Source organism: Jaculus jaculus, chromosome 9 (assembly GCF_020740685.1).
Source record: "Jaculus jaculus isolate mJacJac1 chromosome 9, mJacJac1.mat.Y.cur, whole genome shotgun sequence".
Classification (NCBI taxonomy): domain Eukaryota; kingdom Metazoa; phylum Chordata; class Mammalia; order Rodentia; family Dipodidae; genus Jaculus; species Jaculus jaculus.
Genome location: NC_059110.1, coordinates 94,348,381 through 94,376,352, shown reverse-complemented (window position 1 = coordinate 94,376,352; position 27,972 = coordinate 94,348,381). Strand labels below are relative to the sequence as shown.

Sequence of the window (27,972 nt, the reverse complement as noted above, 5' to 3'; positions counted from 1 at the left end):
GGTTTAATTATCCCACCCCTAAGATAAAACCACAGAGATGGCTTCACAGCAAGAGACACTGACACTCCCACAATATGCACATATAAATAAATAAAATAAAAACTATCAAAATTTTCTTGGGCTGAAACGATGGCTTAGCAGTTAAAGCACTTGCTGGCAAAGTCAAAAACCCAGGTTTGATTCCCCAGTACCCATGAAAAGCTAGATGTACAAGGTGGCACATGCATCTGGAATTCATTTGCAGAGGGCCTGACATACTGATTCTGTCTCTTTCTTTTCCAAATAAACAAATAAAATATTTAAAAATGTTTTCTAAAATGCCTCCTCTCTCTCTCTCTTTTTTTTTTTTTTTGAGGTAGTGTCTCACTCTAGCCCAGGCTGACCTGGAATTCACTATGGAGTCTCAGGGTGGCCTTGAACTCACAGCGATCCTCCTACCTCTGCCTCCTGAGTGCTGGGATTAAAGGTGCGTGCCACCACGCCCGGCTTCTACCTCCCCTCTTAAGTTGTTTCAATAGTAAGTATTTCTACACCCACAAAATTTTAACTTAGGGTGGGATTTAAGGAGTTGACTTTTATATTCCCATACGTTGTTTGCTAACCAAGAAATATTTACCCATTTTTTTCATGAGGGAACAAAACCCAACAATCTCTCTGTATAGAAAATGACAGCTATCTATAACTAGCAAAGCAAAGATTGGGAATACTGTGTCTGACTTCTTACCAGTTTGCAATGGCTTGACTTAGAGCTAATGGCACTTTCTTGACCTTGTAAGCCTCATTTTAATATGCCAGAGAATATATCTACCTTTTCATAAATAAATGAACAGTTCCAGCTGAAAAAAAAAGGAAGACTGGGAATATGTGAGGAAACAGACAGGTTGATGTTAAAAATTATTCAACGAAGGCAGAAGAGATGGCTAAGCAGTAAAGGTGCTTGCCTGAAAAAACCTAAGGACCTGACTTCGATTCCCCAGCACCCACATAAAGGCAGATGCACAAAATGGCACACATATCTGGAGTGTGTTTGCAGTGACTTGAGGCCCTCATGTATCCATATTCTCTCTCTGCTTGCAAATAACTAAATAAAATTAAAAACAATTATTTACTGAGAAAAGGTAGCCAAATCTAAAAACATATAGCATCCAAGCCATGTTTTAAGACTTTCAGCTTTACACAGAGAATGCTTAACAGAAATTTTGTTTTCATCAGACGGTGAAAATTGTGATTCCAGTGGATATAGTGGCACACACCATTAATCCCAGCTCTTGAGAAGCAGAGGTAGGAGGATCACTGCAAGTTCAAGGCCACCCTAAGACTACCTACTGAATTCCAGGTCAGCCTGGGCCGGAGCGATACCCTAACCCCCCAAAAAATATATATTAAATTCGAAAAAGTAAAAATCCACACCTACAATTATCTGGAGAAAGGAGGTATATGGGTTACTCTATCCAAATTCCACAGCATTGAACAGAAAGAGTCAGAGTGAGCAAAAACTAAATAGCCTGTTCTTAATACCCCATCCTTATTACACCAGGATAAAAACCAATTACAGAATCATCTTGTTTTCTTTTCTTAAATTATACAGAACGCATTTTGGAGTGGAGCCTCAGGGAAGAAAACAGACACAATACCTGTAAAATTCCTCATAGTCAAATTCTCACACTGTGGAGAAATACTACAGAGAATTGAAGTTAGCCATTTTGAGGTGTAAAATCTCACTAAGGCCACTAAGTAGGGAATATTCAATGCACAAAAGCAGGAATTCAGTCAAAATGCCTAAGATTCCCAATGCACATACTTATACTACCTTCAGCTTTGAATATTATTTTTAATGGCTATATAAAATATATACACTGGCCCAAAAAATTCAGTCATACCTTTAATCCCAGAACTTGAAAGGCAGAGGTAGGAGAATGGCTGTGAGTTCAAGGACAGCCTAGGACTACAGAGTAAGTTCCCTGGGCTAGAGTGAGACCCTACCTCTAAAAATAATAATAAGATGTCAACCCACTGAAAAACTAAATGAAGTATACAAAATGAGTCTCTCTGCTAGTAAGGAGAAAGAAGAGGTATAAGAAACAAACCTTTGATGGGTCCATGATGACTGTGGGAACAAAGTTAAGGAAGATGTGGTTACAATCAGTACGGACATTTGTATTATTAAAAGCAACTTCCAACTCATCCATGGCTTCCAGGAGCAGCCGCTCCCCTTCATTTTGTAGATATTCAAAGGAAGCTTCCTACATGGAAAGAAAACCACCAACATTAATGTGTTGTAGAAATAATAAAGAAATGGTTAATATAATAATTTAAGGAGTGCTACGACATGAGTCATAAGTTACCAAATGATGGCACTGTTTACCTTTTTTCTTGGAATCAGTCTAGTGACCCCAGGGAGCAAAGGCAGGCAAAGGCTACATAAGAACAGTCCATGCCAGCCCTTTCTCCTACCTCTTAGTGTATCATTTCCTCCCAATAGGTGGAGGTGCTAAAACTCAAACTCCAATATGCTTATGTTTCACATATGCCCGTAAGTGCACTCTACAAAGGAAATCTGTTTAGAAACAAGCAGTTAAAGAAAGCTTATGGCTAAGGGATGCAATAATAACTAACATAGCAGGAAGCCCACACCTTTAGACAGGTTTACAATAGGGTTATCTCTTCATTTTTACTCATCACATAAATCTCCTTGTGATCTTTCTATTAAGCATTCTTTTCCTTTTCCTGAGTGAGCTGTTCTCAAGCTTCTGTTACCAAGAAAAATCAGATTAAAGAAAATAAGCCTTTATTATTTGGAATACTTACTTTTGTTAGAGAAATGACTCTCAGACCTCTGCTGGTTATTGAAGACCAAGAGAGAAGAGTCTTGGTTCAAACAGTGAAAACCTTCTTTGAAGCATGATTATTTCTCTGTCCTTTCCCTCAGGTCTAATTTCCCGTTAAAGTAAGGCACCCACCTTTGTGACCAGATCAGAATGCCTGATGATTGCACGAACAAAGAACCTGTAGTCTGTCACTTCTGTGCCCACTTCTACCTTGGCTGCCCCAAGATACAGGTGCATCTTGTGATTAGCGCATGGAATGGCAGTGAGGTCAAAATTTCTCATCCGGTTTAGCTCTAACTGGAAAGCCAGAGCAGGCTCCAAGTGACGGTAAATACGATCCTCCTCAAACTGAGCAAAGAATCAGAGAAAGAAAGAGCTCGTAATAGGCAATTAGAAGACTACATTAAGACTGTGGACAGAAAAGTGATGCTTGAGAACTGGGTGTCATGTCTGTAATCCCAGCATTGAAGAGACTGGAGGCAAGAGGATTGTCCAGAGTTCAAAGCCAGTCTGCGATACACAGTGAGTTCCAGGCTAGCCTGGGATCCAGAACCAAACAAAAGCAAAGCCTGGTGTAGTGGAACACACCTACAGTCCCAGCACTGAAGAGGCTGAAGACCTAGCCTGGGGCTACAGATTGAGTTCCAGATTAGTGTCAAAGGAAAAAAAAAGCGCCATAAACAAGGCTACTGTGATGGCTTACCTAAGAATAGATGCCAAGGGGCTGAGGAGATTGACTCAGTTAACAAAGTGCTATTTGCACAAGTGTAAGGAACTGAGTTTGTGTCTCTAGCACCACATTAAAAAGGGGGGGGGGGAGCTGGAGAGATGGCTTAGCTGTTAAGCGCTTGCCTGTGAAGCCTGAGGAACCTGGTTCAAGGCTTGATTCTCCAGGACCCATGTTGGCCAGATGCACAAGGGGGCGCACATGTCTGGAATTCGTTTGCAGTGGCTGGAGGCCCTGACGTGCCCATTCTCTCTCTGCCTCTTTCTCTCTCTGTCTGTCGCTCTCAAATAAATAAAAATGAACAAAAAAACTTTTTAAAAAAAGCCGGGGTTGGGGAAATGGCTTAGTGATTAAGGTGTTTGTCTGAGAAGCCTAAGGAGCCCAGTTCGATTCCCCAGGACCCACGTAAGCCAGATACACAAAGGGGTGCATGTCTGGAATTCGTTTCCAGTGACTGGAGGCCCTAATGTTCCCATTCTCTCTCCCTGCCTCTTCCCCTGTCTTTCTCTCAAATAAACAAACAAAATAAAGGCATGAGCCACCATTCCTGCCTTAAAAAAAAAAACCGGGAGTGGGAGTGGTGGCGCACTCCTTTAATCCCAGCACTCAGGAGGCAGAGGTAGGAGAATCTCCTGGAGACTACAGAGTGAATTCCTGGCTGGTCAGCCTGAACTAGATAGAGTGAGACCTTACCTTGAAAAACCAAACCCCCCCCCACCCAAAAAAAAAAAAGCTGGATGTAGAGGTGGTACACCTGTAATCCCAAGCCTGGGGAGGCAGAAACAGGAAAATCTTGGGGCTGCTGGTTAGCTAGTCTAGCTGAATCAGTAAGTTCTAGGTTCAATGAGAGACCTTGGCTCTAAAAATAAGTTGGAGAGTGATTGAGGAAGACAATCAACGTCTACATCTGCTTCTATACATGATCACAAACACAAACATGTACACCCACATCACTATACACACAAACACACACACACACACACACACACACACACACACAGAGAGAGAGAGAGAGAGAGAGAGAGAGAGAGAGAGAGAGAGAGAGAAGGAGGGAGGGAGGGAGAAGGAGGAACCAAAATATCTATTATTCTCACAAGTTTTCATTTTGAAATATTCATTTCTTTTTTTTTCTTTTTTTTTAAATTTTATTAGCATTTTCCATGATTATAAAAAAATCCCATGGTAATTCCCTCCCTACCCTCCCCCCCACACTTTCCCCTTTGAAAGTCCATTCTCCATCATATTACCTCCCCATCTCAATCATTGCAATTACATATATACAATATCAACCTATTAAGTATCCTCCTCCCTTCCTTTCTCTTCCCTTTATGTCTCCTTGTTAACTTACTGGCCTCTGCTACTAAGCATTTTTATTCTCACGCAGAAGCCCAATCATCTGTAGCTAGGATCCACATATGAGAAAGAACATGTGGCGCTTAGCTTTCTGGGCCTGGGTTACTTCACTTAGTATTTATTTATTTGTGAGAGAGACAGACAGGATAGACAGACACGAAAGAGAGTGTGCATGAAAACTTCAAATGTATGTGCAACTTTATACATCTGGCTTTACACGGGTACTGGGGAATCAAACCTGGGCCATTAGGCTTTAGAAACAAGCATCTTGTACTGCTGAGCCATCTTTAGATCCCCCCCCCTTTGTAAAAAGATTAGAGAGAGAGAGGAGAGAGAAAAAGACAGATAGATAATGGGCACTCCAGGGCCTCCAGCCACCACAAACGAACTTCAGATGCATGAGCCCCCTTGTGCATCTGGCTTACATGGGTCATGGGGAGTTGAACCTGGGTCCTTTGGCTTTATAGGCAAACGCTTTATCCACTAAGCCATCTCTCCAGCCCCGCAGCCCCCCCCTTTTTTAAAATTATTTGTGAAAGGGACAGAGTCAACTTTTCAACATTTATGTTTTTATAAATGACGCTGCTTTCCATTAAAAACAAAATACATCCAGGCATACTGGCACACAACTTTAATCCCAGAACTTGGGAGGCAAAAGTAGGAGGATCACTGTGAGTTCAAGGCCACCCTGAGACTACATAGTGAATTCTTGGTCAGCCTGGACTAGAGTGTGACCCTACCTCAATGGCCCCCACAAAAAAATACAAATAAGTAAAAAACTCCAATTTCCTCAAAATCCCTATAGTGCTATAATTCATTTTAAAAAAATGTTTTAGTATTTATTTATTTATTAGAAAGAGAGAGAGAGAATTAATGAGAGCACCAGGGCCTTAGCCACTGCAAACACAATCCACACACATACACCATCATGTGCATCTGGCTTATGTGGGTTCTGGGGGATCAAACCTGGGTTCTTAGGCTTGACAGGCAAGTGCCTTAAATGCTAACCCATCTTTCCAGCCCCTATAATTCATTTTAAAAATAATTAACTATAGATCATTTGTATCTACTTTACATGACAATGTTCTAGGTTCACCTAACTAGTACAAAGCACTTATGGGCAGAACTCCTGACTGATCATTTATGATAACATGAAAAAACAGAATAAATACTTGATAAGAATTGTTCAAAAGGTATCTCACGTCAGAGCATACTATGTTTATAGAGACATAATTATATGTATGTTTTTTTAAATTTTTCTTTTTTAAAAAATTTTTAAATTTTTATTTATTTCAGAGTGACAGAGAGAGAAAGGAGGGTGGGTGCACCAGGGCCTCCAGCCACTGTAACGAACTCCAGAGCGTGCGCCCCCTTGTGCATCTAGCTAACGTGGGTCCTGGAGAATTGAGCCTCGAACAGGGGTCCTTAGGCTTTACAGGCAAGCACTTAACTGCTAAGCCATCTCTCCAGCCTTGTATTTTTTTTTTTTTTTTTTTGAGGCATGCCCAACCAACTAGCCAATTTTTAAGAGAGAGAACTGGCATACTAGGGCCTTTACCCACTGCAATTGAACTTGATCCGTGTGGCTGCTTGTGCATGTGGCTTATATGGGACCTGTAGAATCAAACATGAGTCCTTAGGCTTTATAGGCAAGTGCCTTAACCGCTAAGCCATCTCTCCAACCAATGTGTATGTATTTTTAAACATTATATTAGTACATTTAGTATATGTTTTGCTGAAACTAAACTGTTTTTGCAGGGTACCTCTCAATTAAATGAATGAAGAGAGCCAAAAATATAAACTGGTAGCAGGAAGAAATCAACATAATATAAATTTTTAAGCATCTTACCAATTCTAAGTTCTTTAAGGGCATGTCATAAAGATATAATTATATATTTTTTTCTTCGAGGAACGGTCTCACTCTGGCCCAGGCTGACCTAGAACTCATGACAGTTCTACCTCTGCCTCCCAAGTGCTGGGATTAAGGTGTGCGCCACCACCCAGCATGAAGATAGTTCTAATAGAAAGGGATGACTCTCAAAGTTTCCCTTTCGGGCTGAGGAGATGGCTCAATGGTTAAGGCACTTGCCTGCAACAACTAAGGACTCAGGTTTGATTCCCCAGTACCCACATAAGCCACAAGGTAATACATGCATCTGGAGTTCATCTGCAGTGGCTGGATGCCCTGGAGCACCCATTCTCTCTATATGTATGTATTATCTCTCTCTCAAATAATAAAGTAAACAATACATAAATAAAATTTAAAGATAAAAGATAGCTGTTTAAAAAAAATGTCACCCTTTCTTTGGGTAGCCCAACACACTAGATTGCCTCCTAAACTAAACTCTTTCTGAAGGGAGTGTACTTTAATTTTAAGGCATAGGGTAAATACAAGTTTAATCAGAGAAAAAAGAATGGCAAAGAGAAAACACTCAAAGCAAAAGAGGATGAGGAGGAAAGGAAGAGAGAGGCATCAACAGGGGGTAGGCAGACAGGGAGAAGAGGATAGGGAGGTGGAGGATCTGTATCAATCAAAACTTACCTTATCCCTTGCTCTGAAGGTGAAAAATTTAGGGAATTCTCTCTGTGTTAAAAGGAAGAATGTGTTAGTCTTTCATGAATATGGCTCTTTGAGGATAAACATACAGCATGGATGCAACCAAGCATCTAGAATATTATTTCCTAGAAAACTTCCTGAGCTCAGCCTAGTCAAGGAAATACTGTGATCCTCTGGTTAACAATGACTTTGACCCTACCTCTAAATCTGAGAATTACTTCACTATTAACCTAAGTTCAGTATCTACCCTCTCCTAAGAAAAGTTTGCAGTTTTTCATCTCCCAAGTGACACTAGTCTGGCAAATAAAACCAATATGCTCACATGCTATAGCCACTGCAATGGTACTTACTGGACTGATTTCCCAAGTTCCCCCTTAAGAAACTCTTAAAATGGAAACTAGCCAGACAGCATAACATCTTCAGTCCATGTTTTCTCCCGTACAGTCAAAGTTCCTAATTTCAAGGTTTTAAACAATAACATCTCATCAAAACAATAACATCTCATCAAGACATCAGGTGCTATCTTGGCCACTATTATTCTATATGTAGGAAGGAAGGAAAGCAAACTTCTAATCATTGAACCTTACTGTAGAACATTATACACAAGAAAGCAATTTACTAGAACCTTATTAATTAACAAAGATGAATTCAATTAGCAGAGTTCATTAGCTTCTGAAATCTAACTTATTAACACCAAATACCCCTGTTTCTTGGGTGGGAAGCACTACTGGCAACGCTGGCATCATGTCATTACTTTCTGCCTCTGTAGGTGGTTTCATTAGGCAGCTTCTTCATTATGCGTGCAATATCACCAGCTACTTACTGGTACAAGGCAGGACTAGCTGTCTACAAAGCATGAAGGAAACACGGACTAAAAACCTTTGAGGTAGTAGGCATTCTTGTATGCTGTCCCATCCAATGCTGTCAACCTCTTGAGGGAGTTATTATAGACTCCATTTTTTCAGATGAGCAAGGATTGGCTCAAGTGATATATGTCTGGGATCACAGAGCCAGAAAACAAATCTGAGGTTCTCTAATGACACAGCCCATGTGATTTTAGTGTTCTGGCGCTGGGAATTATCTTTTTATTCCTATTATAATCCCAATTCCTTATTTAGAGGATTTTTTTGGGGGGGGTATGTGTGTGGGGGGAGGGTGAGACCAAAAAAACAAAAAAACAAAAAACCTCACAGTGCAAACTTAAAAGAGTTTTTGATTTACTGAAAACCTGAACTATTGCCACAAGTATTATGTCTCACCCTCACCTAGAATATTTAGTACATCTTTTTACATTTTTTCCTGTTATTTTAATTGTATAAATGAACTTAACAGCTTAAAAATGCATTTACCAAGCCTAGGGAAGTCCCGTTTCTAGACTTGAATCTTTAAGTCTTTTGAAAGTGGATTTTACATATGACTGATGCTTTGCTAATTTGATTTGTTCTAAATAATTATGACAGGCCTCCCTCCCCTGCCCCAAAGTTAGCACAGCATACTTCCAAGCTAAGTAGGCAGATGGTGGTCCACTTAGTTGTCAGGGGACTTCACACTCAGGGCTGTAAAGAGGCTAGTTTTAGTTTTATTCTAGAGAAGAAGCTTTCAAGAGTGTTGTCTGAAAAGTAAGGGCAACAAAATCTTTCCAGGGAATGTTCTTGGACAAAACATCAGAAAATTGGTAAGACCAACTTTAAGGCATATGCTTTTCTATTCTGCTCAAACTACTCATAGCTAATAAAAGTAATTTATTTGGAAGCTGGGCGTGTGGCGCACACTTTTAATCCCAGCACTTGGGAGGCAGAGGTAGGAGGATCCCTGTGAGTTCAAGGCCACCCTGAGAATAGATAGTTAATTCCAGGTCAGCCTGGACCAGAGTGAGACCTTACCTCGAAAAAACAAACAAACAAAACAAAACAAAATATTTATTTGGTATACTGTCTATGCAGTAATGAACATGTGTATGTGTACTATTTTATCTAAGAAAAAAAAATGGCAGCAAAAAGCAAATGAAATGAAGCCAATGAAGAAAATTTTCATTTACTGAAAGGCATGAAAAGCATAAACAGATAACCTTACTACAAATAATGAAACAGACTAATTTTTGGCAGAGAGAAAATGATCTATAAAGTGACAAGACCAAGTAACAACTACTTAAAACAATTTTTCCAGGCATGGTGGCATATATCAGTAATCTCAGCACCTGGGAGACTGAGGCAGGAGAATTACCAGCCTAGACTACACAGTGAGATCTAGAATAGCCTAAGACACTGCAAGACCCTGACTTAAAAACAAAACAACAGTAGGACATGGTGGTGCATGTCTTTAATCCTGCCCTAAGGAGGCAGAGGTAGCAGGATGGCTGTAAGTTCAAGGAAAGCCTGAGACTACATAGTGAATTCTAGGTTAGCCTGGGCTGGAGACCTTACCTCAAACCAACCAACCAACCAACCAACAAACAAAAAACCCACCACCAACAACAAAACCCCTCTGCTTTCAACAGGGATATAAAAAGAGAAATGCTGTAAAATGATACAAGAAAACCTTTGTCCCTTAACTTTTGAGTGAGTTTTTACACACTGAAACCTTAAACTTCAATACCATACATTTAGAATGGAGGTAGGAAGAAATTTTGTCAATAGGAGAAAGCAGGGTTGTCCATGCAATCTTTGGGAGATCAGGAGGCTTTTATAGCAACTCAACCATTTGACACTCAAAAACAAAATCAAGCTGGAGACATGGCTTAGCAGTTAAGGTGCTTGCCTGCCAAGCTAAAAGATGTAGGTTCGATTCCCCAGGACCACCATAAACCAGACAGACACGGTGGTGCATGCTTCTGGAGTTTGTTTGCAGCAGCCAGAGGCCGTGGTGCACCCATTCTCTCTCTTATCTCTCTGCTTCTCTCTCAAATAAATAAATAAACATAAAATACTAAAAAAAAAAAAAAAACTAAAAAGAAAACAAAGTCATAGGAAAAAGAAGAGAAGAAATTTTTTAAAAATCTGGTCCTAAATTCCTTTACCTCACCTCATCTTCATGCTGCCAATGTTTCCACTAGCAGCATTCAGGCCTATTCCTTCACTAATGTAATTGCTTTCCAGGCATCTACTAGTGTTATGGGCAAATATCATAATTGAATATACACAAAGAAAAACCTTCTTAGTGTTCTGGTACCAAAAAAAAAAAAAAAACAAAAGAATGCAGCATTTCTCAGGATGAAATTATACCCCTGCTGTGTTCTAATCAGCCAACCATCATCAAGACAATCAAAATAATTTGCTTAAATTAGCCAATCAAGACACCCTGCAAATCAGAGAATGGGAAAACCAGAAACAGAAAGCATCATAGCTGATTATGATACTAATAATCGTGTTAAAAACCTAATGAGATGAAGAAATTGGGAGCTTGCTGGTACAATTCTCTTTCACCTCAACATGCTGAGAACTAATTATATAGACTGTAATTAAAACAAAAACCCTAACCAAACCTTGCTAGTTAGTCCACTAGCAAACAGAACTACCTTAAAAAAAAAAAAAGCCAGGCATGGTGGCACACGCGTTTAATCCCAGCACTCAGGAGGCAGAGCTAGTAAGACACTGTGAGTTCAAGGCTACCCTGAGACTAATTCCAGGCCAGCCTGGGCTAGAGTGAAACCTTAGCTGGAAAAACAAACAAACAAACAAACAAACAAATGGAAGGAAAGAAGGAAGGAAGGAAGGAAGGAAGGAAGGAATGAATAGAGGGAGGGGAATACACACAAACTGCTAACCATAACTTAAGGCCCCAAAACTGTAACATATTTCATTTTACAGTGGTAGTCACACAACAAGTACAGGTGAACAACTATCTCTTAGGAGGTTTGCAGTAATTTTTTAGATCTCACAAGCCTTTAAAAGAAAAAAATACTGAAACATTTTATTCACAGATGCAAAACTGACTTAGAATTTCCTAACAGTTTTTGGGATCTCATATTTTTGTTTATAGGACAAAGGGAAGGGAGAAGTCCTAATAGGCATTTTAGCATCGTTCACACAAGGTGGAATATGCATACATTTAGAGTTCCTTTGCAGTGGCTAGAGGCCCTGGCATGCCCATTCATTCTCTCTCTCATAAATAAATATTTTTTAAAAATAACTTTGCGAAAAAAAAGTGAGAATTCAAATTTTAAAAAGCATAATATATTCGAATAAGCATTTTCTGACATACTTTTGGGAATTTCAGGTCTAAAATGTCAGTGAAACTAGCTCCAACTTAAATAGGTACAAAAATTCAAGAAGCTAAAGCTGGGCAAGATTGCACATAGTCCCAGCACTCAGGAGGCTGAAGCAAAAGGACCGCTTTGAGCTTGAGACTAGTAACAGCTAGAATGAGACCCTGCCACCATACAAAAAACCTAAAAAGACTTTTAGGTTGGGGAGGGTAAGATTCAAGGAAACTCTTCTTATGCTTTCTAAGTATTAACGCTTTTCTTTGATTATTTTTATTTACTTATTTGACAGTGTGTGTGTGTGTGTGTGAGAGAGAGAGAGAGAGAGAGAAAAAAAAAATGAATGAATGAATGAATGAATGAATATGGGCGCACCTGGGCCTCCAGCCACTGTAAACAAACTCCAAATGCATGCACCCCCCTTGTGCATCTGGCTCATGTGGGTCCTGGAGAATCAAACCAGGATCCTTTGGCTTTGCAGGCAAACACCTTAACAGCTAAGCCAACTCTCCACCCCCTATTTGATTTTTTTAATACAAGGAATATACTTAAAAGGACAGACTAGTTTTTCCGTAAACTTTTTACTTAAGTATTAATTTTTAGCAGTTATCAAAGTCTCATTCTGGGACTTCATTAGATTAAATTGAAACAAAATCAGCCTCCACACCCAGCCTCTTTAGCACTGGTCAAATTGACAACTCAGAACAAACGTCCCATGGCAATAGCAGACATACCTGTGGCCAGCATCCTGGGGACCACAGTGATTTCACAGCAAAGTGCTGAAAATGCTTAGAAACATCACTGGCATCTGAATAAACACATCACAATACCTGCTCTCTAGGAATCAGTCCTATCTGGGCCTCATTTGTCTTGTGGTTCTAAGGTAGTCTGAAAGATCCATGACTTTAAAATAGCACAGCCTGTTTCATTCCACAACAGCCAATGTTACTCTTAACAAAACTTGGCAACATTCCTCCTCTCCTTGGCCCCTCATGGGCACATTCTCTTCGGTTCAATAACAGGGATTTCACAGTGTAGAACAGAGGAGGCTGCATACATCATGGTGGATTACCAAAAAGCCAGAGAGATCAAGGGATTCATCTCTAACACTCCTGGAAAGCTTCCTCTTTTTCACACTACACTAACTGTGGGCCACACATATATCAGATGACATGACAGAGGCTGATCATCCTTCATGAACGGCAAGCTACCAACCACTCATGAACGGCAAGCTACCAACCACCAGCAGAACTCAGACCAGCACCACAACAGCAGCCCTGGATTTGTGTAATTCCTGCCGAGGCTTCCTGGCAATTCAGTAATAGTTACTCTTACCCCCTACAAGTGCCAGGCAACATTTCTTAATTAATTAATTATTTATTTATTAGACACAGAGAGATAGAGGAGAATGGGCATGGCAGGGCCTCTAGCCACTGCATGTGCCACCTTGTGCAACTGGTTTTACGTGGGTACTGGGGAGTCAAACCTGAGCCCTTAGGCTTCGCAGGCACATGCCTTAACCATGAAACCATCTCTCTAGGCCCCCAGTCATTCATTATTAAGAAGTCTGACTTATGAGCACACCAATATATGTCATTTATGTCCTTAGAGCAAATACATCCCACAACTAAACTTTAAAGTTCTCTATGCCAGCTGGAGGTGGTGGCGCACACCTTTAATCCCAGCATTTGGGAGGCAGAGATAGAATGAGCACCATGAGTTTTAAGCCACCCTGAGACTACATAGTGAATTCCAGGTCAGCCTGATCTAGAGTAAAATCCTACCTTGAAAAACAAAAACAAAAAACAAACAAAAAAAAGTTCTCTCTGCCATAGAGCATCCTTTCCCATACTCATGACAAATCAAGGCACTTACATATTCATTGACTTCCCAGTTAATGTGATGATAAATAAGAACTTCACAATAAACCAAGCATGTGGCATGGTAGTCCACACCTTTAATCCCAGTGCTAGGGAGGCAGAGGTAGAAAGAACACCATGAGTTTAAAACCTACCCTAAGACTACATAGTGAATTCCAGGTCAGCCTGGGATAGAGTGAGACCCTATCTTGGAAAAACAAACAAACAAAAACAAGAAAAGCTAAACTAAATCTTGATACACAGCAGGATTAAAAAAAATATTTTAAAGCAGATATACTGTAGAACATGACACAAATTACAGAATAACACAGGAATGCTTGGAAATATTTTTTGTTAGATTCAAATATAAACTAATAATAATTTTAAAAAATCACTGGGCTGGAGAGATGGCTTAGTGGTTAAGGCATTTGCCTGTGAAGCCAGGTTTGATCCACCAGGACCCACACAGGCCAGAAGCACAAGGTGGCGCATGGTTCTGGAGTTCAGTTATAGTGGCTAGGGGCCCTGGCATGCCCATTCTCTCTTTTCCTCAAATAAATAAATAAATAAATAAATAAATAAATAAATAAATAAATAAATAAATAAAGTAAGTCAGTGATAACTAAAAATTCTGGTTTATTTATCATTTTAGTGGCCAGGTTACATTTTTATGCTTATTATTAAAAAGAAAAACATTTATTGTGCTAGTCAGACAAAGACGACTCTGTCCTATTAGGAAAAACAAAAAAAACTTACAGGGCTGGAGAAATGGCTTAGAGGTTTGCCTGAGAAGCCTAAGGGCCCAGGCTTGATTCTCCAGGTCCCACATAAGCCAGATATATATGGTAGCACATGCATCTGGAGTTCATTTGCTAGAGGCCCTGGTGAGCCAATTCTCACTCCACCCCCCCAAATCCATCACTCTGTCTCAAATAAATAAATATAAATAAAATTTAAAAAAAATAAAAATAGGGCTGGAGAGATGGCTTAGTTGTTAAGTGCTTGCCTGGAAAGCCTCAGGACCCTGGTTCAAGACTCAATTCCCCAGGACCCACGTATGCCAGGTGTATGAGGTGGAGCATGCATCTGGAGTTAGTTTGCAGTGGCTGGAGGCCCTGGTGTGCTCATTCTCTCTCTCTCTGCCTCTTTTTCTCTGTCTGTCACTCTCAAATAAAAAAAAATAAGTAAATAAACAAAAAAATAAATAATTTTATAAATTCAGTTATTCCTCATAATGTTATTACCCTAATGTCAGTGAGGAATAGGAAAATGCTTACTAATATTTAAGAGGCTTGCCCAATACTCTTCCAAAATCCAGGACCTGGCTCCTGCCTTTCGGATAGTATCTACCAACCAGTGTTTACTCATGGGCTCTCATATTCTATCTCCAACTATCAATTTTATTCTCTAAGCTCCTGATTTTTCTTCCTAAAGCCCCAGGGTTCTCTTTAAGCGCCTCATGCTTCTCCACTGACTCTGGTTTCCTATCTAAAGCCATTGATTGGTATATATCTGCACTCTGCTTGATTTCCTGACAGAAATAACACAAGGGAGTTGTGTAGTCCACATTTCCTAAAGAAAACCTTCCCCCTTCAGCTTGCTGGAAAGGCTCTCTTGTTTCTCTATAGACTAGGATCAGAAAGGCAAACTATAGGAGGGAAAACAAAATGCCAAGTACTAGAGACCTAATAAACAAAAGGATAATCAAAACAATTACACATAGGGTCCTGAGTTAGAAACTCCTTTCTAGAACCCAAGATATTTTTTGTTTGTTTGTTTCGAGGGAGGGTCTCACTCTAGCTCAGGCTGACTTGGAATTCACTAGGGAGTCTCAGGGTGGCCTCAAACTCATGGAGATCCTCCTACCTCCGCCTCGCAAGTGCTGGAATTAAAGGCGTGTGCTACCACACCCAGCTACAACCCCAAATATTACCTGTTCATTACATGAATAACAAATTAATTATCTTAATTGCTAAAATAAATAACCAAAACCATAAAAATAAAAACTAGTAAAACCTTTGTTGGACTTTGTCAGGAAAATTAAGACTTCCTAATATGGCTTGGAATCTTAGCTATGTTAGAAGAAAAAAAATTGCTTTTTGTTTTGTTTGTCTTGTTTTTGAGGTAGGGTCTCACACTAGCCCAGGTGGACCTGGAACTCACTCTGTAGTCCCAGACTGGTCCTGAACACACAGCGCTCCTCTTACCCTGCCTCCTGAGTACTGAGATTAAAGGCACGCACCACCAACCCAGTTACAAGCAATTTTTAATGGAGCACTTTTGACTATAGGCATTCATTCTAAGACATCCTTCCTTGCAAACAGGGTTTCTAGCCTTACTGCTATCACCACACTGGGTATGAAAAAGTATACACCATTACTCAGATGCCAACTATTAAATTAGTTTAGCTTACTTTCTGATATATGTATATTTTAATCTGACAACATTAACATTTAATTCAGCTAAATGGGATAGCAAATAGAATGTTTTTTTTTAATTCATTCCTACTTTTATAAATTAAACAAGCTACTTGGGCTCTATTAAGGCATTTAAATAATAAATCACTGGTATGAAGACACTGAGATTTCTTCATGATAGAACTTGTAACCATGTTAAGTAGAAGCCAAGATCTCATAGTACAACTGGAAGTACTTGATTATTGACACACGTGCACAGGAGACATTATTGGCTAGCTTCTATTTCTATTGTATTTATCTGAATCAATGCATGTGCTCATTCTTAACTTTCTCCCAGAGAGATACACTGAGGATTCATGATAGTTAAAGACAGAGAGAGAGGGGGGGAGAAAAGAAGAGGGTCTGGAGAGATGGCTTAGTGGGTAAGGTGCTTGCCTGTGAAGCCTAAGACCCCAGGTTTAATTCCCCAGTACCTATGTAAGCCAGATGCATCTGGAGTTTGTTTGTAGTGGCTGGAGGTCCTGGTGTGCCCATTCTCTCTTTTTCAAATAACATAATACAAAATATCTTTTCTTTTTTTCTTTTTTCTTTTTGGTTTTTCAAGGTAAGGTCTTGCGCTAGCCTAGGCTGACCTGGAATTCACTCTGTAGTCTCAGGGTGGCCTCAAATTCATGGTGATCCTCCTACTTCTGCCTCCCGAGTGCTGGGATTAAAGGCGTGTGCCACCACAACCAGCTAAATTTATTTTTATTTTTTTTTTAAATTTATTTATTTATTTATTTGAGAGTGATAGACACAGGGAGAAAGACAGGTAGAGAGAGAGAATGGGCACGCCAGGGCTTCCAGCCTCTGCAAACGAACTCCAGATGCGTGCACCCCCTTCTGCATCAAGCTAACGTGGGACCTGGGGAACCGAGCCTTGAACCGGGTCCTTAGGCTTCGCAGGCAAGCGCTTAACTGCTAAGCCATCTCTCCAGCCCTAAATTTATTTTCTTTTTTGAAAAACAAAACACTTTCTCTACAAGACCTGATAGAAAAATACTCATTATATCACTTTCTAAAAGAGGTACAAAATGTGAATTTAGCCCTTCTAAGTAACTCAGACAGATTTTGTTGAAATAATCAGTGGCAAATAGATAAAACAGTAAGTTATCTTTCAAAGTTGTTCTTTCTACTTACATGAAATCTTTGATCCACCTCACAGTTGACCTGCTTTCTGAAATCCTTTCAAATAAGAATAAGACAAAAAAGAAAAAAGGAGGAAAAAAAAAACAGTAGAAACTGACAATTAGTAATAACGTTAAAAACAAATTGAGTAATATAGTGGTGAGTTTAGAAAGACTTTTCTACCATTCCAAATATTATCTAATGCTTTTCTTTAAAAAGTTAAATTGATTGAAAAACAGTTGTTTTATGAATAAATTTTTTATATATATGACATATTTTACAGCACTATTTTTTATTTTTAAAAATTATGACAGCAGCATAAAAACATGAGACATACAATTCATATGCCAATACCTTTTGTGCAACCAGGAATGTAAGACGCCGGATCCCATGCTCAACCAGGGTAGCTTTCTGTGAATAAACATATCAATAGAAAATAGGTGACATCTCCAGCCAAAAAAAATCTTCCTGCTCAGTCCTCAGAATACTATGGATGGAATAAGCCTCCTTTTAAATCTTAGCTTAGAAGCTTCAAACTTAGAAATTTCAACATGGCTTCTGGGACTACATCTTAAGGAGTAAGTTTTACATTGATCTTGGCAAAATTGAAACAAAACTGAAGGCTTTGAAAACGGTTCATATGAAACTAAGTTCTCGCAAATAGATTCACATCAAGGTAAAACTTACCATAATTTATGCTAATAAAAATTACACTATTGGGCATGGATTCAAATGTGAAAATTGTGCCGGGTGTGGTGGCGCACGCCTTTAATCCCAGCACTCGGGAGGCAGAGGTAGGAAGATCGCCAAGAGTTCAAGGCCACCCTGAGACTACATAGTGAATTCCAGGTCAGCCTGAGCCAGAGTGAGACCCTACCTCAAAAAACCAAAAAAAAAAAAAAAAAAAAAGTGAAAATTAATACTGACAAAGATGAAATCAGGTACAGAAAAATACAGAACTTTCTCAAAAACAGAAAAGGTAGGCCCAAGACTATTGTTTAGATAGACATTACCTACCACTAGATATTACATTCCTACAAGTCAACCTGACAGATCCTACATTCTTTCCATTCTTCTAAACCAATACCCCCTTACTTACATGAAGGTCTTTACTTTTTTTAATCTATTTTTATTTATTTGAAAGCGACAGAGATGGAAAGAGGCAGAGAGATAGAATGGGTGTACTAGGGTCTCCAGCCCCTGCAAATGAACGACAGATGCAGGTGCCCCCTTGTGATTCTGGCTAACATGGGTCCTGGGGAATCGAGCCTCAAACTGGGGTCCTTAGGCGTCACAGGTAAGCACTTCATCGCTAAGCCATCTCTCCAGCCCTGAAGGTCGTTTTAAAATGATTCCCTTTAAGAACTTCCAAAAGCAGCCAGGCATGGTGATGCATGCCTGTAATCCCAGCACTCTGGAGACTGAGGAAGGAGGATTGTGAATATGAGGATACAGCCCAAAAAAAGGGGGAAGGAGGACAGGTGTTTAAAAACAGTATTTAATAGGCTTTTAAGTTTGAGGCTCGTTCATAGCTTGGTATAGACAAACAGTATATCAGAAGTCAACAAACAGAGACCAGTAGCTTCAAGACTGTTTATGAGTTTTAGATCCCTGGGCCTAAATCTTCCTCTCTTCTGTAGTGTTCATTTACCTCAAAAGTGAAGAAACAGTAAGAATTAAGTGTTTTTAAAGCTCCCTGATAAAGGGTCTTACCACGTGTGGCAAAAAGCAATAATGCAATCCTATCAGTTGAATGACTTCAAAGACTATAAATAGTGCACACATTTGTGATCAATTGAACTGAGAAATACATTCATAAGCTAATTCTTTTTATTTATTTATTATTTGTGAGTGTGTATGTATTGTGTGTGTGTGAAGCACAGAGAGAAGGGGGGAGAGAGGAAGGAAGGGGGGAGGGAGGGAGGGAGGGAGGGAGGGAGGGAGGGAGGGAGGGAGGGAGGGAGGGAGGGAGGGAGGGAGAGGGAGAGAGAATGGGCATTCTAAGGCCTCTAGCCACTGCAAACAAACTTCCAGATGCATGTGTTACCTTGTGCATCTGGTTTACATGGGTTCTAGGGAGTCGAACTTGGTTTCTTAGGCTTAACAGGCAAGTGTCTTAACTGTTAAGGCAACTCTCTAACCCATAAGCCAATTCTTGTTTTTTTCTTTTTCTGCTTTTCAAGGTAGGGTCTCAACCTAGCTCAGACTGACCTGGAATTCACTATGCAGTCTCAGGGTGGTCTTGAACTCTCGGCGATCCACCTACCTCTGCCTCTCAAGTTCTGGGATTAAAGGTCTGCACCACCACACCCAGCCCCATAAGCCAATTCTTAATTTTCAAGGTACTACATGGGATTTTCCCTTATAGAGAAGCATGTTTCTGGGACATTTTCCCCTAGTTCTCAGTTTCTGCTATAATGTTGCTGAGTAATAACACTGATTTTATTGACAGCATAAGCAAAAACTAACTGAAAACATATACTACATTTAAGATTGCCCATACTATCATCATATATTTTTTAAAGGTATTAAAAGAAAGCAAGTGATGTGTAGTCTCTCAGTATGCCCAGCAACAGAAACACTTCTGGCAGCAACAAAGAATTCCACTACAGCCAAGTCCTTCAAAGACAAGCATCAATAGCTATGTTCTGGCAAGGGAAGAAAATAACTTTAATAATGCCATGATTTAAAATCAAAATTGTTATTGCTTTTAAAATTCCACAAGTGGCTGACAATAACAGCAGAGCAACAGGATTCTGATTACATTGTAATAATGTGGGTCTCACAGCAAGTCCATAGCTATTACCCAGCGATTAGGCGTCAGCACCTGGAGAAACTCCATTTACACTGACTGCTTCAATCTCCTCCACAAGTCATTTACAAATATATGATCCTAATTTCTATGAGAGAAAAAAAGACATGCTGGGACTAGAAGATTATTTGTACAATTTGGATCAACCTATTTGATAGTTTAATGTGTGCTTTAAAAAAAGAACTTCTAAACTCCTAGAAGCAAGATCAGGAAGTAAAAAACAAAACTAGTCATCACGTCAGCTTCTTTTTAAAAGCTGCTTTCCCTACTTTCTTCTTATATATATTTTCAAAATCAGGAGATGAAAATACCACATATTCCTAGATAAACATAACAACGAATGCAGTCAATGGCTTCTCGAGCTGAGTGTCAGCACATTCTCCACTGACCTTTCCAAATGCCTTAGGCAAAGGCAACAGATTTCCCTGTGCCTCAACTTGTGAAAACGAAGAAGTAACCTCTTTAAATCACCGTGATGATAGCCAGTACTTAGGGCATGGGTTAATAAAAAGCCTAAAGTTGTGGCCAAATTAAAACAATTTTTTTTGGTTAGAGCAATTAAATAATAATCAGCTGTTATCTTAAAACTTTCACTACAAAGCTGCAACAGCAGCAGCAGCAGCCTCCATGTACAACATTAGCATTATTCTAGTGACGTTACCTTGGTCACTGGCCTTGGGTTAATATTTTTAGCCAAGGGCAAGAAGGGAAGGTGGTGGCACATGCCTTTAATCCCAGCACTCAGAAGGCAGAGGTAGGAGGATGGTTGTGAGTTCAAGGCCACCCTGAGACCACACAGTAAATTCCTGGTCAGCCAGGGCTAGAGTGAAACCCTACCTCAAAAAACTGAAGGGGGGAAAAAATAAACTAAAAAAAAGGTACCAAGCAAACTCCCTTGTTTTACATCTCTGGAAGTACATCTACCTCATGTTGGGCACTGCCAAGCCACTATCAGTTTAGCTGCTGTGAGAGCATCATAGAGTAAATGCTAAACCATGTTAAACACTTTATTGATATTTTCCCCTACATATCTATCATTAGCATTACATGATTTGAATGCCAATGGCACTAATAGATTATATTGCTGAATTGAGTTTGCTCTATGTAACCAATACTATGGGCGCAGTGCTATCTATTCAAAGAGAACATGAGCCAGGTGTGGTGGTTCACACCTTTATTCCAGCACTGGGGAGGCAAAGGTAAGAGGATTACTGTGAGTTCAAGAACACCCTGAGACTATATAGTGAATTGTAGGTTATCCTGGGCTAGAACAAGACAATACCTTAAAAAAAAAAGAAAGAGAGAACAGATGGGTATGACCATTAGAGGCAATTTAAGAAGGCATTTTGACATCTATCATATATCAATGGAAGAAGTAACTACAGGGCAATGGGAGAACAAGTTAGTAGTAGAGTATCTGCCACGTATGTGGATACTCCCCATCCCATACCCATACCATCATCAAATACTGTAATTGTTTGAAGCATGCCTATCTAATCCCCTTCATTAGATACTAAGTATTCTGGAGGCTAATGATATATTGTTTTCCAAACCTTTTAAATCTGTGTGCCCCTAGGGCTGGTATCAAGGCCTTTGCTCTATCACCTGTCTTCCATTTAATCCCTCAAAGCTTGATTCCTCCAACCCCCCACCCATCATGTACAACCAGATAATTCCTGATTTATGTAAACTCATGGGATTATGGAAGAACACAAAAAACTTTAGACAGAAGTTCTTTATAAATAAACAGTACAGCTATTGCTTTAAAAAGTATGCTGAACAAGTTTTAACTGAAGAGACAGGAATTTAATCTCACATGCAAAATTAGCCATAGTTATAAGACAGTCATGACCAGTGATAAGCTCCCCAGGTAGCAACTAATAAAGGATAGTTATGATACAACCAGTAGCTTCCACCCAATGGAAAACTCACATTTTGCTGGGTAAACTCTCTGAACATAGCTGCCAGTCCATCATCCTCAATATCACAGTCAGTCTTGATAGCCACATTCAGAATATGAATTGGTTCATCCCTGGGGATCTGCAACCCAAGAACACACATTAAAGAAATTATGAGCCAGCGTGGTGGTGCATGCCTTTAATCCCAGCACTCGGGAGGCAGAGGTAGGAAGATTGCCGTGAGTTCAAGCCACCCTGAAACTCCATAGTGAATTCCAGGTCTGCCTGGGCTAGACTGAGACCCTACATTGAAAAATTAAAAAAAAAAAAAAAAAAAAAAGGAAAGAAAAGAAAAGAAAGAAAGAAATTATGAGGCTGGCTACCACAAAAGTAGGGAGCAGTTATGGTGTGCAGTAAAACAACTGAAAAAGAGGTATATGCTCACAGAATGTTTTGGTTTGCCAATCTGTTGGAATTAGTAAACCAAAAAAATTACTGGTCAACAGTCACAGCAGAGATTAAATAATGCACATGAAAGCAGCAGAGGGGCTGGAGAGATGGCTTAGCAGTTAAGCGCTTGCCTGAGAAGCCTAAGGACCACGGTTCGAGGCTCGATTCCCCAGTACCCATGTTAGGCAGATGCACAAGGGGGCACATGCATCTGGAGTTCGTTTGCAGTGCCTGGATGCCCTGGCATGCCCATTCTCTCCCTCCCTCCCCCCCCCCCCAGCCTCATTCTCTCTCTGTCTGACCCTCTCAGATAAATAAGTAAAACAGAAAAAAAATTTTAAAAAAAAAAGAAAGAAAGAAAGAAAGCAGCAGAGGTAGCACCTAGAGGTGGCTTCAAACCCTAGCATGGCAAAGTTAGTATGCCTCAAATTTCTCATTGGCAAAATGGGGATAGAGCAATTTTGTTTATTTGCCACATTTCTTCACATTCTGTGAAGAGAAATGAGTAAAAGAAATGACATATTCACTTATAGGTTATAAAACAAGGATAGTATCAAACCATGGGAAAATAATAGTATAGGGAAAAAACAAGTCAGTTTGTTTACTGAAAAATTAAAGGATTTCATAAAAGCACAACTTTTTAAAATAAAATACCTATTTTTTTTTCCTGCAGTCCAAGTCCATTTCCTGAGGACTATAATAGGTTCGCTATGAGAAGATACAAGTCATCACTGAGTAAGAATTCCAGTAACTGAAGCTGAGACCTGACCCCACATTGGGCTCATAAATGGGGACCTTCACATCTAGCTTGAGTGTGGGACTTGCACAGCAAATACCTTATATAGCACTGAAAATCTCAAACCTTTACAATAGTATTCAGGAACCTAGAGACAATTGAAATGGACATATATGGGCCCATTCTCCATTATGGATTATAGAATGTTTTTAAAATTATTTATTTGCCAGCAGGGAAAGATAGAGCGGAGGGAGGGAGGGAGGGAGGGGGAGGGAGGGAGAGGGGGAGAGGGAGGGAGAGGGAGGGAGGGAGGGAGGGAGAGAGAATGGGTGTGATAGGGCCTCCATACACTTTAAACAAACTCCAGATGCATGCACCACCTTGTGCATCTGGCTTTACGTGGGTATTGGGGAATCAAACCTGGGTTTTTAGGCTTTGCAGGCAAGCACCTTTACCAATGAGCCATCTCTCCAGCCCTAATACAGTATATTTTTAAATTCAGAATTTATATTCAGCCTTTTAAAAATACTTCGAGGAAGCATGCAGCGAGGTGTGGTGGGTCATGCCTTTAATCCCAGCACTCAGGAGGCAGAGGGAGGAGGAGTATTGCCACAAATTCAAGTTCAGCCTGGGCTAGAGAGAGACTCTACTTAAAAACAGTTGTATGTCAACGTGCTCCCTCCAGACACAAAATAGCCTGGATATCCATGGCCTTATACTGCCTGACACTACCTGAACAAGACCATCATAAGAGGAGGAAAATATCATGACATCAAAATTAAAAGAGGAACTGATTAAGATGGGGAAGGGTTATGATGGAGAATGGAGTTTCAAAGGGGAAAGTGGGGGGAGGGAGGGTATTACCAAGGGGTATTTTTTATAATCATGGAAGTTGTTAATAAAAATTTGGAAAATAAAAGTTGTATGTAGGGGCAGGGAGACTGGATAGATGGCTTAGTGGTTAAGGTGCTTGCCTGCAAAGCCTGATGGTCATGGTTCAATTCCTCATTACACATGTAAAACCAGATACACAAAGTGGCACATGTGTCTGAAGTTTGCTTGCAGTAGCAAGAGACCCTGATGCACCCATTCTCTCTCCCTCTTTTACCCCCTCTCTTGCGCCTTGGAAATAAATGAAAATTGGAGGGAGGGGGCTAGACCAGGGAGATTGCTCAGTGGTTAAATGTGTTTGCTTGAAAAGCCTATTGGCCTGGGCTCAATTTCCTAGTACCCATTTTAGGCCAGATGCACAAAGTGGCACGTGTGTCTGAAGTTCATCTGCAGCAGCAGCAAGAGGCACATAGGTATCTGTCTCTCTACTGCAAATGAATAAATAATATTTTGAAAATTGTAGTAAAAAAAAAAAGTCCCCTCTGCAATAAAAGACACAACATTAAATAATAGAGAGTAGCCAGGAGGCAGAGGTAGGAGGATTGCTGTGAGTTCAAGGCCACCCTGAGACTACATAAGTGAATTCCAGGTCAGCCTGAGCTCTATGTCAAAAAAACAAAACAAGGGCTGGAGAGATGGCTTAGAGGTTAAGCACTTGCCTGTGAAGCCAAAGGATCCAGGTTCAATTCTCCAGGACCCATGCAAGCCAGATGCACAGTGCTTGTGTGTCTGGAGTTCATTTGCAGTGGCTGGAAGCCCTGGCGCGCCCATTCTCTCTTTCTCTCCCCCCCCCCCCGGAGCTCTCATATAAATAAATAAAATAAATAAAAGACAAAGGAAAACAAACAAGTAAACAAGTATGTATGTGTATGTGTATGTGTGTGTGTATATATATATATATATATATATATATATAGAGAGAGAGAGAGAGAGAGAGTGTGTGTGTGTGTGTGTGTGTGTAAGAGTAGGACAAAAAGTTGAATTCTTCTCAATAATCTTCCAATGTCAGAAAGATAGTATACAGTCTGAGTCACAAGTCAAGGAACAAAGATGCCTTCTAAAAGGGACACTGTACCTTGTCTTCATCATAGAGAGATGTATGACCTGACTCTGGGAATGTGGGGCTTTGGGGTGGGGAGTCAGAGAAGCAGCCCATCACTTCATCAAAGATCCTGAAAAATACCAGAGAAACACCCACAATGAAAACCTAACTAGCAGAAACCTAAGGGGCACAAAACAAACGCTGCCATAGCAGTTCAGTCTCAAAGAATTCATCCTACCCTGCACTCAACTGTCAGCCAGTGGCTAAAGTTGATGTGCAAAATTTTATCAAGTGGCAGAAATTAGGAGAGTGGATTGTTTTAAAGTTATATGTATGTCCACTTTTTAGGAAAGAATGATATAATGCTTTTTTGTTTTCTTTTCATATGTAAGATATGAATATTGCTGTCATCATCGGTCTTAAAGTAACAGAAGGAGCCTGGATTGGAGTTGTGACACACCAATGTAATTACCCCTCCCCCTAGGGTAATGCATCAGTATACATCAAGAGATAGATGCTGAATGCATTTAATCAAAAGATGTATCGTCTCTAGTGGGGCTCACTGTAGTGTTGTGTTTAATTTCTCCTGACATTTCACTCATCACAGAGCAGACAGCTTCTTCTGTTAGCTCCAAGAAAAAGATGGTTTTTGTTTGTTTGCTCTTTTTCCCTCCTTTCTTTCTCTTCCTTCCTCCCTCTCTTCTTCTTTCTCTTTCTTTCTTCCATTTCTTTCTTTCTGGCCAGGTTCATACTACAAGCATAGGCTCAGAGAGTCTGAATGAGGCTGGAAATGGAAAGACATATATTTCTTTCTGAGCACACAAAAAGCTATACCTCCTTAGCTGCACTGACATTCTGTGGACTTTTATTTTTCAAAAATGTGAGACTCCATGTAACCCTTGTGCAGACATAGTGTCATAATGTCTTACCTGACAAAATCTTCAAAAGTCCGAAAAGAGACCATCCCGCCCATCCTCTGGCATGGTGGAGTGAAGGAGTTGTCCAAAAGCACATCACTGACACTAGCTACATGAGTCATGCCATAGTGGTTGAGGTTGGAGGCGAAGGACATTCTAAATGGTAATTCAATCAAGTTTATTAGATGAGAAGGGTAGGCTTACAAAGATTGGGGGATTAATAATAGGGGAAAAAAGCTAGACAGAGACTCTGATGTAGGATCAGGTTGCAGAGCAGATTTGATTTTTACCCACTATGTATTAGGGTGCCTTGGCGAGATTCATTGTTTATTTGAATTTTCTCACATGAACTATATTTTCTTTCTTTTTGTTGTTTTTTTTGTTTGTTTTTCAAGGTAGAGTCTTGCTCTAGCCCAGGCTGACCTGGAATTCACTATGTAGTCTCAGGGTGGCCTTAAACTCATGAGGATCCTACAACCTCTGCCTCCCAAGTGCTGGGATTAAAGACATGTGCCACCATGCCTGGCTATTTTTTTTTTCCATTACATGAACTATATTTTCATCACTCCAAAATTTCTTCAAATAGAGACCTAAAGACTTATCAGTAATTTCATAGCAGTTGTTTTAGTTTTTTTTTTTGTTTGGTTGTTTTTTATTCTTCTCTCAAGGTAGGGTCTCGCTCTAGCCCAAGCTCATCTGGGATTCACTATGTAATCTCAGGCTAGCCTCAAAGTCACAGTGACCCTCCTATCTCAGCGTCCTGAGTGCTGGGATTAAAGGCATGCACCACCACACACTCAGCTTTTTCACAACAGTTTTAACACAATGCTACTATATCAGATGAATAGCACACATAGAGGGTTAAAAACCATCCTGCGTCTTCCCCATCCCCCAAACATGCCCTCCTTTAAAGTAAGCAAGCCAAATGCCAAGATTTAAGGTTTTTTAAAGGAATTATAATAAGTATTCACAGATATATTTATATGTGTGTATATATAATATTAATTCTAATTAGAAGGCAGAGAATGGTTTAGTAAATTATGATAAAAGAGTTATTTATGGAATAGAAACAAGTCCCAGTCCTCAAAAGGAACTTTACTGAGGTATTTACTTTTTTCCTTTAATGGGTGATAGGGATATTTATTAAGATTATAGTTCTCCCTCTTTGAAAGAGAGTTTTCAAACCCAAGTTGTAACATTTCCTTTTCCTATTTAAACATTTCTATACCAGAACAAAAATATCTCCATTGAAAGCACTTATTAATTTCTAGCAAGATACAAAAGGGCAGAGCATTGGTCTCAAAGTATGTGTAAGCATGACAAGTAGTTTCTAAATGGAGTTTCTTGAAGAGAATTGAACAGATTTATTCAATGTAAAAACCATAATAAATCCAAATAATCCTTGGTGCAGCTTAGCAGAATGTACTAATAAACAATATTGTAAGGAATTTATGAATGCCCAGTCAGGACAGCCTGTAAGGAAGGACCAAGCTAAGGATACCTCTAGGATTTGCCTGAGACATTACTGGCATACTGATCTGAAGCAAGTTCAGAGTGAGGCCATGGTGCCTGCACTTTGGGAAATTTCCAAAATATCCTTGAAGAACACCACCTGCAGTATTGCAGGAGGAAGAGAGATTAGAAGTATAAGCATCTGCTACAAATCGTATTTATAAAAGGCAATGGAATGCTTTATAAGGATGAAAATACTGCTCACACAGACCATCGAGACAGACACTCCTAGTTTGTATTCCTTTGCTAAATGTTGATGATGGGAAAGGTACTTCATCTTTTGACAGTACTGGGAAATAGAAAGGCAGAGTAGAAGAGAAAACCATTGATACTACAAATGAAACAAGCAAATGAAACACACACCAAGCAAGTCTTATACATGGTGCTCACTAGAAACTGGAATTCTAAGTTGTACTAACTCAGAAATGCTATCATCCGGTTTTCTAGGGTCACCAGGTATATTTACTAAAGGAGCAAGTTTGTGAGGCATAACTTTTTAACCTGTTTGTTATTAGACAGGAAAGATAAAGAGTTCCAGATAACATTACAAGGAACTCCCTGTAAATGAGCTAAAGGCCATTTGTGGCAAACATAGGATTAAATAT

At 39.8% G+C, this 27,972-nt stretch overlaps 1 protein-coding gene across 4 annotated transcripts in view; it reads right to left on the bottom strand.

Moving 5' to 3' along the window:
• Positions 1 to 27,972, bottom strand: part of Acaca (acetyl-CoA carboxylase alpha) — a 334,197-nt gene that overhangs the window by 118,107 nt on the left and 188,118 nt on the right. For all 4 annotated transcript variants that reach the window (XM_045158041.1, XM_045158040.1, XM_004664543.3 and 1 more), the window contains 8 exons: positions 25,868 to 26,011; positions 24,972 to 25,068; positions 21,854 to 21,961; positions 17,464 to 17,520; positions 17,122 to 17,166; positions 7,451 to 7,492; positions 2,961 to 3,176; positions 2,088 to 2,243 (listed from right to left, as the gene is read on the bottom strand). In XM_045158041.1, the coding sequence (XP_045013976.1) occupies positions 2,088 to 2,243; positions 2,961 to 3,176; positions 7,451 to 7,492; positions 17,122 to 17,166; positions 17,464 to 17,520; positions 21,854 to 21,961; positions 24,972 to 25,068; positions 25,868 to 26,011 (865 nt within the window). The remainder of the gene's footprint in view (positions 1 to 2,087; positions 2,244 to 2,960; positions 3,177 to 7,450; positions 7,493 to 17,121; positions 17,167 to 17,463; positions 17,521 to 21,853; positions 21,962 to 24,971; positions 25,069 to 25,867; positions 26,012 to 27,972) is intronic.